A 14,774-nucleotide genomic window follows, 5' to 3' on the forward strand; every position below is an offset into this window, starting at 1 on the left:
GTTGCGTTCGGTGATATAAATCTTCTTGCAGTTGAGTGACTATGACGTGTCAATTTCTGCTGCATTTTTTTTTGTGTGACGTATCGTTATACTATTCCATGATGAAATCCAATGAGGCAATAATTTTATAGGGTAATAGGTAATAGGGAGCTAATCTGTAATTAAGGATATGGGGGATATAGAGATGTGGGTATGGGGGTTTCAGGGTAGAGGTTTCAAGGTTTAGAGATTTGGGGGTGTAGAGATTTCAAGGTTTAGAGATTTGGGGGTGTAAAGATTTCGGGGTTTTGGGGATTTGGGGGTGTAGAGATTTCAAGGTTTAGAGATTTGGGGGTGCAGAGATTTCAAGGTTTAGAGATTTGGGGGTGTAGAGATTTCGGGGTTTAGAGATTTGGGGGTGCAGAGATTTCAAGGTTTAGAGATTTGGGGGTGTAGAGATTTCAAGGTTTAGAGATTTGGGGGTGTAGAGATTTCAAGGTTTAGAGATTTGGGGGTGTAGAGATTTCAAGGTTTAGAGATTTGGGGGTGTAGAGATTTTAAGGTTTAGAGATTTGGGGGTGTAGAGATTTCAAGGTTTAGAGAGTTCGGGGTTCCAGAGGTTTGAGGACGTGTGAACGTGGGGATGTAGGGATTCGGGGATATAAGGATTCAGGACTATAGGGATTCGGGGACGTGGAAATATGGGTCGTAGGGATTCGGGGCTGTAGGAATACGGGGACGTGGGAATTCGGAGACATGAAAATTTAGGAACATAGTAATTCGAAAACGTGGGAATTTGGGACGCAGCGATTCGGGAATGTACGAATTCGACATAGGGATGCGGGAATGTAGGAATTCAAGGAAGTAGCTATTCGGAAACACAGTAATTCAGTGGTGTTGGGATTCGGATATATAGAAATTTAGAAAAGTAGAGATTTGGAAACTTTGAAAGAAATTTGAATAGTATCCAAAAAATATAGAAATATATCAAAGTTCCAAATTCGTAAATTTTCAACCCCCAACTTCGCAATTCCTCAAACATCTTAAATTCTCAAAATTGCCACCCTCCCAAATTCTCGCTAATCCCCACCCTCCCTAAATTCACAAATTTCTACTTCTACAAAATTCCACAATTTCTAAAACCACCATAAGTGTTTCTTTCAATAAGAAATTATTTCTCTGTGGTGAAATGGGGTGCGTGTAACGAAGGACGCCTTCCTGGCGCACCCTTTCCTCACCGCTTATCATCATTATTTATTGTTCCCTTTTCACCGCAAAAATATCAAGCCAATGGTTTCTCAGCCAACGATCACGAACAAACAGCATCGGGAAACATAATTTACGTCGAGTCGTGTGGCGCACTGGCACGATAAAGAATCGACGTACGCGCAGCTCGTGCTCCGTGCTCCGTTATCAAAGAAAAAGTGCATTTAATGTGGCCGTCTTGGCGAGTTCGTGATAAATCGTCGGGAAATCACGCGTTTGAAACTCCTTGAAACCGGTAAGATTCGGCTCGCGTTGAACTTTACTCCGACGAACCATCGGCAAAGTGGAAGTAGCGCGTGCAGGATTCCCTGCTTTTCTTTTTTCCTATCGGTCTTTCTGCCGATTTCTTTGTAACGGAGAAATGCTTCACTATATCGATTTCTTGAACCATCGATTCGTAATAATTTTGTTAGGTCATCAGATATCATCAGTAGTTACTGATCGTAAGATTTAGAATGGTAAAATATCTTGAAGATAACATTTTTTTTCTTACGGTGAAAAATATGAAAATTCAAAAAAAAGTTTATTTGAGAATATTTAAATTGACTTGTATTAAAAAGTGTTTGGAAGTCGTTTCATTTATTTGATGAAAAAAGTGAAAGTTTTTTCTCGAAAATAAATTGAGGTGCAGCAAGAATAATGAAGTATTCAAGAACATCTAATCTGTACAATTATAAGTAGATTAAAGAAAATCTTTCGACAATAATAAACTGATAATTACAAAGCAGATAATGGGTTTATAATTACTGTATTTATGAATGATAAGTATTGGAGCGCTATTTTTCATTGAAAATTAATTATAGAAATGAAACACAATTACACGATTATGCTTTGATGAAACGATAGCTAAAATTGTTGATGTACTTTCTTCATATTCATACTTTATTCATATATTCATTTACAATATTCTTCTATCTGCGATTGCTAAAAAAAATCAGATTTTATAATTGATATTTCCTCGTTGACGTAATGGAGTGTTAAGGAAGGTATAATTAAAGCAGTTTAAAGTCATTTGTCAATTGCGTTTATTCATTTTTGACAGTTTGCAAGGCTTCTTAAGGTAGTGTCGCATCTGTCGCCATCTTGTTTTTTTACATCAACCTTACATCTTCGAAAAACCTGCAGTATTGCTGTTTAAAAATGCCTACCTAAAAATACTTAAAAAATATGATCACTGTAAAGTTTAGTGATGAGTATTCTCGTAAAAATTTCATTTCTTTTTGCGTTAACACACAATCATTAATAAAGTTTTGTACGAATAAGAACAGTAGAATTTATCTTCGAAAAGTGAAAAAGCTATCATGCACCCATAGATGCGCATTTCCACGCGATAAATGTATATTTTTTCCCCTGCTCGTCATTCTCGATTCACGTCGATTTCTCGGTTGATTGTGAACGGGATGTTACCGGGTTATCGTTAACCCGGCCTGATTATGCGAGGCTTTGTACCGCGTCGTTTTGCGCGAACTATCTCGAGCATGATTCTTTATTATATCGTCAGTGTACTATCATTCGCGAATATTAGGGTGTTGCACACGAAATATCAGGTTTCAAGTACCTCCAAATAACTTTCATATCATATCAATTCGCAGATTACGGTTTAATGAAAATACGAGTCGATGTTTTAAATATAAAATGGCCGATTACAACTAAATTTTAAAATGTATAAAGCCTAGTACGGTTTGATAAAAGTATTACCAAATATCATATCAGTTTCAAGTTTAAAGTTTAATAAAAACTATGTGAGTCGTTTACTAATATTCTGTATACAAAATGGCTGATTCTTACAGTGAAACAATTTCATAACCTGTTCACTCAAACTTAATTTTATGACTTAAAGGTGCTATCAAATAACACTTGTGTCATTCTAATTTAAATTTGAAAGTCTGCTGAAAATTACCTACGTCATCTATTAATATTTCGAGTACAAAATGGCCGACTGTCAGCAAATGACAAATTTTGATAAAATGTTCATAGAAAAAATGATTCAATTTCACACAAAAATTAAGATAAGAATTTTTTTTTACACTTATGTCAATTTATAGCTTTGGATCTTCTATTCCTATGCATAGAATGAACGTATTTGTATACGTTAAGAAAAGAACGAGGACAAGAATTTTTGTTTTCTTCTTCAATCTCTTGATAAATGATAGGAATCAAAGTTCAGACGACCCATGTTCATTTCGTTCAGTCGAGTCTTCGTGGGTCTCTGATATGGTGGCGTCGAGGCATTTTAAAAACATTTTTTTGCTGCTCCAAGATCGCAGGGTTCCACGTAATCCACCCAACGAGCATTAATCGCGTAATCGAAAGTTTGCTAGAGATACAAAACAAAGTTAAACATGTCATTCTTCGTTTTAAATCGATAAGAAATTCTAATCAAAATCCGGGTTTTATTTCGTTTCAGTAAATATCGATTCTGATTAAATTTTAATACGGAATATGATCCGATTTTGGTTAATCAAAACTGTTGTGGTGAAAGTAGAAATGCAATTGATTTTTGGAGTGATTGTGGACGTACTTTGTAAAAGTTGAAACTGTTAATAAAGTGTTAGTTGTCAGCAGTTAAGTGTTAAAATCCACAAGTGCTTACACTTAATTTAATTAACATAATGTTATCTTGTAAATGTTATTTTCATACTTATTTTTATTATTACAGTGAAAATTGTCATATTTGATGTGGAATTTAATATAATAGTGATTGTTAATGATTTTTGTGAATACAGTATTTATTGTAATAAATATAATATTATTATCAGTGTGATTTTACCATAAACTGTTCTATTGTCTGTTTTTTCTTAATATTTTCATTGATACAATCAAAAATGGATGTTTGATGTCAGACACCGAATATTCGCGGTGTTTACAGTAGATGACGAAGCGTCTCGAAGATGAACAATGATGTCTTTATCAATATTGTGACTTTAATAGTTCTAGTAGTTTGATTAAGTATAACATTCAAGATATACATTGTTTGTCGTGTCACCCATCCGTAGATATCGGTTTCCGGCGACTGTGTACACTAGTTTATCTTCAATATGCTACAAGGAGGTTGATAGTTACGTTTAATAAACGTTCTTTGAACTCGGTGAATAATAGACAATTTCAAGATTCTTGTATTCCTAAATTCCTACATCATATATCTCTGTAACCCAATAACTCTATGTACATTCGTAGAGTTATACATTCTCAAATCTCTACATCCTCATTCCTTCATATGTGTACCTACATATGTATACAATACATAGGATGTATTCATGATATTCATGATGTATTTATGAAAGGTACTGTATAGATATATGAAGGTGTGTATGTATGTATGTATGTATGTACATATGTATACCCAGCATCATTAATAAAAATTAGAAACACACAACACATAGGAACAATTCCAATAAAACAATGTTTATCATTTGCAACAGTATAAAATATTTTATTTACAATATTTAACAATCTTCACTTATTAAGGTTCAACAATAAAAATTTAAAATAACAAACAATAAAAATAAATTTTATTTATCAATTGGCTTATATGATTAAATATAAAAATCTACGAACATCAATCTCATTGATTCTAACAGTTCCAACAGATTCCGACAGATTATGTCGATTCAGTATAACGAATAATCGTGCTAATACTAAAATTCTATTGACAGGCTTTCGGATTTACTTTATCTTAATCTCGTTCTCGTCAGTTTTCAACAAAGGATCATCGGGTTTCTGAGGCAGACTGTCGGGCAATTGGATTTCGTAAACCGGTTTCCCGTCCTCGCTAATCCAAACGCTTCCATTTTGTGCGCACCTGATCACGTAAATCAATCCGTGTGCGATGCTATCCACTCTGAAATAAGAATATGGGATAAGAGTTTCTTAAATTAAATTGTCAAATAAGAGTTTAATGCGAACGATTATTGGAGTACCTTCTGTAGTATCTTTGTATGATTTCATCCTGGGGGAGGGTGCTTGATAAATTCTCTGCGTTTAAGGGTTGCGAGAGGTCGGGGCACATCACTATTATTCTTACACCTGTCCTTTGGTAATGGTAAGGTTGCTAAACAGACAAGATTATAATTAACATATGTGTAAGAAAGAAAGACAAATTTTATACATAGTTATAATACTAAGGGGTAGAAAAATTATCATAATTATTCTAGGTTCTTTAAGTAACAAGTCATGATACACTTTGTTCATAAATAATGTTATAATAAACTATTAAATTGCCTTCCTAATTTTGGTACTTATAACCCTCTTCATTTTTACTTTTCATATTGTATAATCATACAGAGTAAGAGGCTAATAAGAATCGAATATTCATCAAGTTTTTTTCAACGAACATTTAACTTGTATTCTTTCGTTTTATTAACATTAATTATTATATATATGAAAACTTACCGCAAATGAACGGCTAAAGCTAACCACGGCATGTTTTGATGCAGAATATACTGGAAGCTGTGATAAGAAATGCAGACCAGCCACAGACGAAATGTTAACGATAACACCCCCTTTGCCACCAGAATCTTTTTGCATTTGTTGTATTCCCAGAAGCGTTCCTCGTATCACTGCGGTCTACGCAAATGGACCTCAATTAATCAATTGTAACAATGTATCTTAAACAAAATTTATTGTATCACACTTTGACGACAGTTCTCATGTTTCTATGGATGGTGGATGGTACATGGTATACTTTGGTATATGGATTTTTAATTTTATTCTTTATACTATTTCATATTTATGGTACTTGTGGGTTGCAGGTATAATATCCTTGATGTAGGTATACCATGATGTGGGTATTTTAATAAATTTCATATTAATTTATTTGAAATAATATATAGACTTATGAGACAGAAACTTGTAAATCAAAATGTAATTGTATACTTGAAAAATCATAGGTTTAAATTTGTGATGTGAGAATATATATTTTAAATTATGAAAATTTGATGGTATATCAAAGTCAGATGTTTTCGTTTGTCAGACGTTAATGGTCGAGCTATTCAATGCTGTTCGAAAGTGTCGTAATTGATATTTGTATTCGTAGAAAAGTTTTTGCTTACCACGTTTACGTCGATGACTTTCGCGAAATTACCCTCATCAATCACGCTAGCGTTGTTGACAAGAATCTCCAAACCACCGAGCATGGTGATCACTTTCTTGAACGTATCTGTAATAAAAGTAAGGTGTAGGTTTGTGAATTTGAAATTTAGAAATTTGGAAGCTTAAACAATCGGAAATTTGTAGATCCAGAAATTTGCAGGTTTACTAATTTTTTTACATTTTGTTAATCTTCCAAAATCTAACTTGCTCGAAGAATAATATCATCAAAATTACCATCGAATTCAGAATTGTTAGCGACATCACATTGAAAAAAGACAGCACGTTGTTTCCCGAATTCTGCATTCAACGCCTCCATCGCTTCTTTACCAGAGGATTCCTGGATATCTATCATAGCGATAATCTGAAATCATTTGTTCAATGTCAGCTACAATTTATTATGCAATGGTTTACACAATTATTGTGCAAGGAGATATAAGAACAAAAACTAATGAAAATCAGTAAAGATATGTTTAGTCTTTAAAAATTTCCATTTCACATTTTAAACTTTTCCACCTTGCGTTTTCATATTTTTGTTCTTCCAAAAGTTGCTTCTGTGACAGTCAACTTGTTAAATAAATAAAATCATAGAAGCAATATTTAATTTATATAGTAACTATCTGTGTAAAATTACTTATAGTGATTATAAATTTGAATTATTCAAACGAAGAAGTATTTAAAGCATTGCATCTGATTAAACGGTAGTTGAACCAATAAGATCGAAGCTTTCTACTGCCAACTTATCAATCATTCAGTATAGAAATTTATAAATAAATAAATTTCACAAGTGGGTTACAAATAAATAAAATAAAAAACGTTGCCTATGAAGAAAATCCTCTACAACAAATTACTTTTACTTTTACTTCTTTAGAATTATAAAATATCTAGTAACTTACAGCGGCGCCATTTCGAAGCAGCTCTCTGCAGATGGTAAGACCCAAACCACTGGCAGCACCTGTCACAAGTGCTCTTTTATCCTTAATCTGCATCCTTATAATTTGACTATCCTAATTTCTTCTTAAAAACTCCAATTCCGCAACCTTCCTTCTTTCCAAAACACTCGGACAATTTTTTTATACAAAATTCCTCAAACGTCAAACCAAGAAGCGTTCTCTAAAAACAACAAGCTTCTTCACTTCTCAAGATCGAATACAGAAAATTGACGTAGCATCACCTTTTTTTTTTAATTCGATAAAATTATATTGGCAAGACTTACGATAAGAGGAAAGAGTTTTTTAAAGTCGTTTTTAAACACTGTTTTAATAATTTTGATGGATTCTCACTTTGTTGTGGTTGTCGTTTGGTTTTTGACATTTACGGTTGCAGGATACTGGACATTTCAAGAGAATCTGCTAGTTCTGTGATTTTGGAGAACAGTAGAAGTTGACATGAACGTCGTGGTGGTCACTGGTTGCAGCTTTGCTTCTCGGACTGATACCACAGAAACCTCTTGTTCTTGTGTCATCATCTTTGACCTGTTACCATTGGCGTAACTTGATGTAGAAGCTGGAGATTCACTAGAAGTTTGCGTATTTTTAAGTTCTCAAATTTTTTGATTCTTAAACTTTTATATTCTTAAAATCATTCTACATTCTTAAATTCCCGATTCTATTACTTTCAAATCTTTACATTTGTGATTTTGTAATTTTCAAATTCCTACATTCATAATTCATAAGTTTATCAATTACTGAATCCTTGATTCTGCAATTTATGAATCCCTAAATCGACGATTCTATAATTTCCAAATCCCTAAATTCCCAACTCTACAATTTCCAAATCCTTAGATTCCCAATTCACAAGTTTCTAAATCTCTAAATCCCTAACTCCACAATTTCCAAATCCCTAAATCCCCGATTCTACAACTTCCAAGTCTCTAAATCCCCAACTCTACAATTTCCAGGTCTCTAAATCCCCAACTCTACAATTTCCAGATCCCTAAATCCCCGATTCTACAATTTCCAAGTCTCCAAATCCCCAACTCTACAATTTCCAAGTCTCTAAATCCCCAACTCTACAATTTCCAAATTCCTCAATCCCCAATTCTATAATTTCCAAATCCCTAAATCCCCAACTCTACAATTTCCAAATCTCTAAATCCCCAACTCTACAATTTCCAAGTCTCTAAATCCCCAACTCTACAATTTCCAAGTCTCTAAATCCCCAACTCTACAATTTCCAAGTCTCCAAATCCCCAACTCTACAATTTCCAGATCCCTAAATCCCCGATTCTACAATTTCCAAGTCTCCAAATCCCCAACTCTACAATTTCCAAGTCTCTAAATCCCCAACTCTACAATTTCCAAATCCCTAAATTCCCAACTCTACAATTTCCAAATCCCTAAATCCCCAACTCTACAATTTGCAAATCCCTAAATCCCCGATTCTACAATTTCCAAATCCCTAAATCCCCAACTCTACAATTTCTTAATCCCCAAATCCCCCACTTACTAGGTTACACCCAATTAGCTTAAAATTGTTAATAAAGCTAGATGTCGTTCATTCCAGACTTCAGATGACGCCAATGTTTCTCGAGCGCCATGACACTTTGAAGATGCGAGTACTCTTATATCTGTATAGATCATTCACTGCAAGTCGACTACTCTTTTCTTATGAAATATTTCACTGTTCAATAAACTTCTCCTTATTAATTATTTGTAGCTGAACAAGGTTGTAATTAATTCGTGGTTAAAGTGCATCAATACATAATTATTTAATTCCACATAGGAATAGTTGGTTAAAAATGTGCAATGCAAACAAACATTAAATATACAAAAATTTCTATATCCAAATACAATAATCATTACTTACCATCGTATGAAAATGTATTAATTAAAGAAATATAGATATATTACAGAAATTATATGTTACTTATTCATAAGGATTATAATTGTAATGAATTTTAATGGATATATTAATAATTCACTTAACACATTATTTTTTCTTTGTTCTTAATTTTATTTTTCATTTGCTCATATAAAATGTAAGTTACATTATCCTAACACCAAATGTAAGTTCGTTTTTACAAATTAAGGTCGACATATTGAACAGGAGGGAACACGACGCCACGAGGTGGTTGATTGCCCTCGCTGATCCAGATTGAACCATTCTCACCTTTTTGGATGAGAGTTACTATTGCACGTGCTACGTTTTCTACCCTAAAATAGAGAAATTACCAGTAAATATTATATTGCGAAGTATACAACTTTTTAAATTTATAAATTTTTGAATTTACAAATTCTAGAATTCTGTTTCTATACTTTCATATTTTAAAACAGTAAAATTCCTAAATTATCAAATCCTTGATATCATAAGTTAGGATTTTAAGTTAGAGATTCTTGATATTCTAAATTCAAACATTCTGAGATTCCCGAATTCCCATTTTGCTATATTAATATTTCTAAATTCCTATGTCCCAGAATTTCAACATCCCCAATTTTCAATATTTGCAAATCCCAGTATCTCCAAATTCTAATATTCCCAAATCCCAAAATTCTAGAATTCTAAAATCCCCAAATTTCAACATCCACAAATTCCAATATCCCTAAATTCCCATACCCCCAAATTTCAACATCCACAAATTCCAGTATCCCTAAATTTCCATACCCCCAAATTTCAATATTCACAAATTCCAATATCCCTAAATTCCTATATCCTCAAATTCCCAAATTTCCAAATTCCCACGTCCCCAAATTTACACACCCCCAAATTTCAACATCCACAAATTTCAATATCCCTAAATTCCCATACCCCCAAATTTCAACATCCACAAATTCCACTATCCCTAAATTTCCATACCCCCAAATTTCAATATTCACAAATTCCAATATCCCTAAATTCCTATATCCTCAAATTCCCAAATTTCCAAATTCCCACGTCCCCAAATTCGCACGTCCCCAAATTTACACACCCCCAAATTTCAACATCCACAAATTCCAATATCCCTAAATTCCCACACCCCCAAATTTCAACATCCACAAATTCCAATATCCCCAAATTTCAATATCCCTAAATTCTCTAAATTCTCAAATCCACAAAATTCCAAACTTCTAAATCCCCTTTCCAAGTGACTAAATTGTCAAATCCCTAAATCTTCAGCTGCCAAACTCTCAAATACTCAAATTCTCTTACACCCCAAAATCTCTAACGATCCTCCCACTAACATTTAACTCGACTTTCACTTTACAAATTCATCAAAACGAATATAAGTTTATTTACGGTTGTGTAGGAAGGTTTTTGATGCGATTCTGAAGATCCTCAGCTGTCACGAAGTCGAACAGTTTGTTCTGAAGGTTGCTGACCAAAGGAGTATCAGTGATTCCAGGACATATTACGAGTACTCGTACTCCGGTGTTATGGTAGAGTCCCTGAAAAGTATTATAATAAGAAGCTGTCTTATCCTACTTTAGTTCATTGACTGTACATATATCAAATGTACCCTAATATTGACTGTATATCAAATGTACTCTAACATTGACTGTGTATCAAACGTACTGTAATGTTGACTGTGTATTAATATCTAAAGAACATCGTATTATACTAAAAGTTGTATTGAATATTTACTTGTAGACTGCGACTGAAAGCCATCACGTCATGTTTGCTGGCGCAATATACCGGGAATGGAGAATAGATTTCCAAAGCAACGATCGATGCATAATTCAATATGGTGCCGCCCTTGCCACCTTTGTGTTTGCCCATGTATTCCATGGCGAGCAACGATCCTTGGATCAGACCAGTCTAAAATAAAAATAGTAATTAATAAATTTATAATCTCGTATGATTTACAGTGCTGTACAGTAAAGATTTTTTATTTACTCGCATTAATATTTGGATACTATTATTGGACAAATGGTTGCTCGCTTTTATTGTTTATAATAGTATTATCGAATCAATTGTTTCTTTATATAATAAAGCGATTCTTGAGAGTAGTAAAAACAATTGGGAATAGTAATAATTTTATTTATTGTAATGTATTTGTTATATAATAAATTATTAGTATGTATTACGTAGATAGAGCTAAGTACACAGTCAACCATTATACACGATACATTAATACAATAACTTATTTCAATATTTAATTTGCGAAATTAATATACAACAGCTGTGTATTATATAACATATTGTCGACACAAGAATCAGATGTTATTTACTTACACTCATCTCGGAAGCATATGTTCAATATTTGATAGGACGTTTGCTTTGATTTTAATTAACGAAAATTGAAATAAGCTATCGTATATCTAATTAAGTTGCAGATAATAGATAAGATAAATAGTGTTAATAACTCATAGAAATAATATACGAGTATTAATAAAAATGAACAGACGTAATGTTATGAAAGATAGAACATCTGTTCCTGTGTAAATATTGTACTTACGACATTCACGTTCACGGTTCGCTGCCACTCCTTGTCATTCAATATCCCAGCATTGTTAATCATGATATCCACTCCATTTAATTGGTTCCAAACTTTTTTGAACGTCTCTGTAAGAACAGCGTCAGTGAATTTTTACGACTCAATTAGGAGCGAATTTTTATGACTCAGTCTTATCGTTGTTGATTAAATTAACGTTTTATGGCGTCAATTAGATATATTCTTGTCAATATTCTATTTATACCAGCACTTTAGCACTGGATTTATGAAATCCGTCAGAATGATGCATCTTAGATTTCTCATTTTTAATAACGAAAAGTATTCAGAAACTTTTGTTACAATTTTAATTTTCTTCTTCAATTTTATTAATTTTTATAGTTCAATTTTAATTTAAATATAAGCGGTCATCAATTTTTAGCACTTTATAGTATTTTTTCAGTTCAACGTCAGTTCAGATATCAACGTTTAAAACCTTCAGTTAAAAAATATAAGTGGTCATTGATTTTTAGTACTCTACCGTATTTTTACAGTTTTCAGATATTAACTTTTAAAATCTTTTATTTAAAAAGTTTGTTGAATTCATTCAATACTGCTTCTGTATTCAAACAATTTTTTTATTCAAGTGAACTATTTTTAAAAAAGTGAAAGTACCTTCAAATTGTTTGGTGTTGGAGACATCGCAAGGGAAGAAGAGTGCACTGCCTTTTCCGAACTGCTTCTCCAAGTTAGCTACCGAAGTTGGTCCCGGAGAAGTGCTGAGATCGAGCACAGCAACTACCTAAACATTATTCGTCACATTCCAGATCTCGGATAGTAGAAATTAAATTTCTCCGGACAGTAGACTAATTAAATCGTGTGGGAACTCACTTTAGCTCCACCTTGCAACAATTTCGTTGCGACGTCGTAACCGATTCCTGATGCTCCTCCGGTTATCAAAGCAGTCTTGTTCTTGACGTTGTCCATTATCTGAGATGTACAATTCAATTTTTTTAAAACTATTCATAGATACAATTATGATTCTTGTAGATTTTTGAACGTTTTAAGACAGTTGAACTTTCTAGATTTCTAAATTTTTGGATCACTAAATTATTAAATTTACACTTTTGTATCTTTAGATATCTTTGGGTTCTTGTACCACTAGTTCCATGTATTTCTGGGTTTCTGTATATAGATTTTTATATTCCTGGATTTCTACATCCTTAAATTTCTAAATTTCTAGATTCCTGGACTTTTAAGTCACTATACCCTTATGTTCCTATATCCCTAGCTGCCAATCCCATAGATTTCTACACTTCTAAATTTTTAAATTTCTAGATTCCGGATCTCCAGATACCCCTATGTTCCTATATCCTTAGGAGCCAATCTCCCTTGATCTCTGTGTCCTTCGACTCACATACCTATTTCTGTATTCTTGCATCCCTCATTCTTGCAATTCCTAAATCCCCAAATTATAGATACCCAAATTAAATTTCCAAAGATTATACCTAGCACCTAAATACCTAAATACCTAAATACCTAAATACCTAAATACCTAAATACCTAAATACCTAAATACCTAGATACCTACATACCTAGATAGCTGGATACCTAGATACCTAGACATCTAGATACCTAAATACTTAGACACCTAACATCTACAGCCCCCATTCTCCACGTCCCAAAATCGGTACGTCCCCAGATACCTACGTCCCCAAATCACTACGTCCCCAGATACCTACGTCCCCAAATTCTCACGTCCCCAAATCCCCACGTCCCCAAATTCGCAAACCCCCAAATTCCCAAATTCTAAAATTCCAATTTCCCATCCCCCAAATCCCCAAATCCCTAAATCCTTAAATTCCTAAATTCGCAAATTCCAATTTCCCATCCCCCAAATCCCCAAATCCCCAAATCCCCAAATTCTAAAATTCCAATTTCCCATCCCCCAATTCCCCAAATCCCCAAATCCTTAAATTCCTAAATTCTCAAATTCCAATTTCCCATCCCCCAAATCCCCAAATCCCCAAATCCCCAAATCCCCAAATTCTAAAATTCCAATTTCCCATCCCCCAATTCCCCAAATCCCCAAATCCTTAAATTCTTAAATTCTCAAATTCCAATTTCCTATCCCCCAAATCCCCAAATCCCCAAATCCCCAAATCCCCAAACCCCCAAATCCCCAAATTCTAAAATTCCAATTTCCCAAATCCCCAAATCCCCAAATCCCCAAATCCTTAAATTCCTAAATTCTCAAATTCCAATTTCCCATCCCCCAAATCTCCAAATCCCCAAATCCCCAAATCCCCAAATTCGCAAATTCCAATTTCTCATCCCCCAAATTCCAAAACCCCCAACTACCCAAATTTCCAAGCCACTACATCCCCCCGTCCCTACATTTCCAGATTCCCAAATCCCCAAATCTCTAAATCTTCAAATCTCCACATCTCCCAATCGTAAAATCCCAAATCTTGATATAATCAAACTTCGTACGATTAGAATCTCCAATTCAATATCAAAACTTTCCATTTCATCTTGATACTCAAATCCACAACTTACAAATTTAAAACTACAAAAACCATTACCATAATTCAGTACAATACAAACGTTCTAACAATTAAAATAATTTAATTATCATTGACAATCAAGCTATTATCTTTACTCATAAAAATGAGACCTATCATGTTCACAGCAAAACACCTATTTTTACAAACTGAACAAAATTTTGCTCGGAATAATTGAACGAATATGAACCCTTGAAAATATAATTCAGTGTTGATGAACCCTTCTCACGAATAGTATGAAAAGAAAGTAGTAGACTTCTCTCGAGACTCACCGTTTATTTTGATTAGTTCTGCTATTTGTGAATCGAACGACGTGAACAGCACCGTGTACGTTTCAGATGTGAGTTTGCAGTTCGATCACTGTTGTAATTAAACAGTACCGTGTCTCTGTGTGCATGAATACATATTAAACGACGCCACAACATATGCACAAGATAGATAGACGGTAAACGCTGATACGTTATCGTTGTACTTTCTTTTTTCATTTTCATAGAAAACAACTTGCAAATTTATATGAAGAAAAATTTTTT

General features: G+C 33.6%; 2 protein-coding genes across 3 annotated transcripts; both read right to left on the bottom strand.

Annotated features, from left to right (window-relative positions):
* Nucleotides 1–4,735: 4,735 nt before the first annotated feature.
* On the bottom strand, nt 4,736–7,809 carry LOC143266665 (15-hydroxyprostaglandin dehydrogenase [NAD(+)]-like). Of its 2 annotated transcripts, none has more exons than XM_076542206.1 (7): nt 7,617–7,809; nt 7,230–7,446; nt 6,571–6,697; nt 6,297–6,403; nt 5,638–5,811; nt 5,166–5,296; nt 4,736–5,086 (listed from the first exon to the last, which is right to left on the bottom strand). In XM_076542206.1, the coding sequence occupies exons 2-7, from the start codon at nt 7,320–7,322 to the stop codon at nt 4,912–4,914; spliced, it is 807 nt and encodes a 268-aa protein (XP_076398321.1). In that variant the 5' UTR covers nt 7,323–7,446; nt 7,617–7,809; the 3' UTR covers nt 4,736–4,911. The 2 variants fall into 2 exon arrangements, with proteins under 2 accessions (XP_076398321.1, XP_076398320.1); XM_076542205.1 differs by having other exon boundaries at nt 7,550–7,809.
* Nucleotides 7,810–9,264: 1,455 nt separating this feature from the next.
* Nucleotides 9,265–14,656, bottom strand: LOC100878546 (15-hydroxyprostaglandin dehydrogenase [NAD(+)]-like). Its single transcript, XM_003699661.3, has 7 exons — nt 14,517–14,656; nt 12,572–12,670; nt 12,356–12,482; nt 11,708–11,814; nt 10,894–11,067; nt 10,549–10,697; nt 9,265–9,488 (listed from the first exon to the last, which is right to left on the bottom strand). The coding sequence occupies exons 2-7, from the start codon at nt 12,665–12,667 to the stop codon at nt 9,353–9,355; spliced, it is 789 nt and encodes a 262-aa protein (XP_003699709.3). The 5' UTR covers nt 12,668–12,670; nt 14,517–14,656; the 3' UTR covers nt 9,265–9,352.
* Between the last annotated feature and the right edge of the window lie 118 nt (nt 14,657–14,774).

Source organism: Megachile rotundata, chromosome 2 (genome assembly GCF_050947335.1).
Source record: "Megachile rotundata isolate GNS110a chromosome 2, iyMegRotu1, whole genome shotgun sequence".
In the NCBI taxonomy this organism is placed as follows: domain Eukaryota; kingdom Metazoa; phylum Arthropoda; class Insecta; order Hymenoptera; family Megachilidae; genus Megachile; species Megachile rotundata.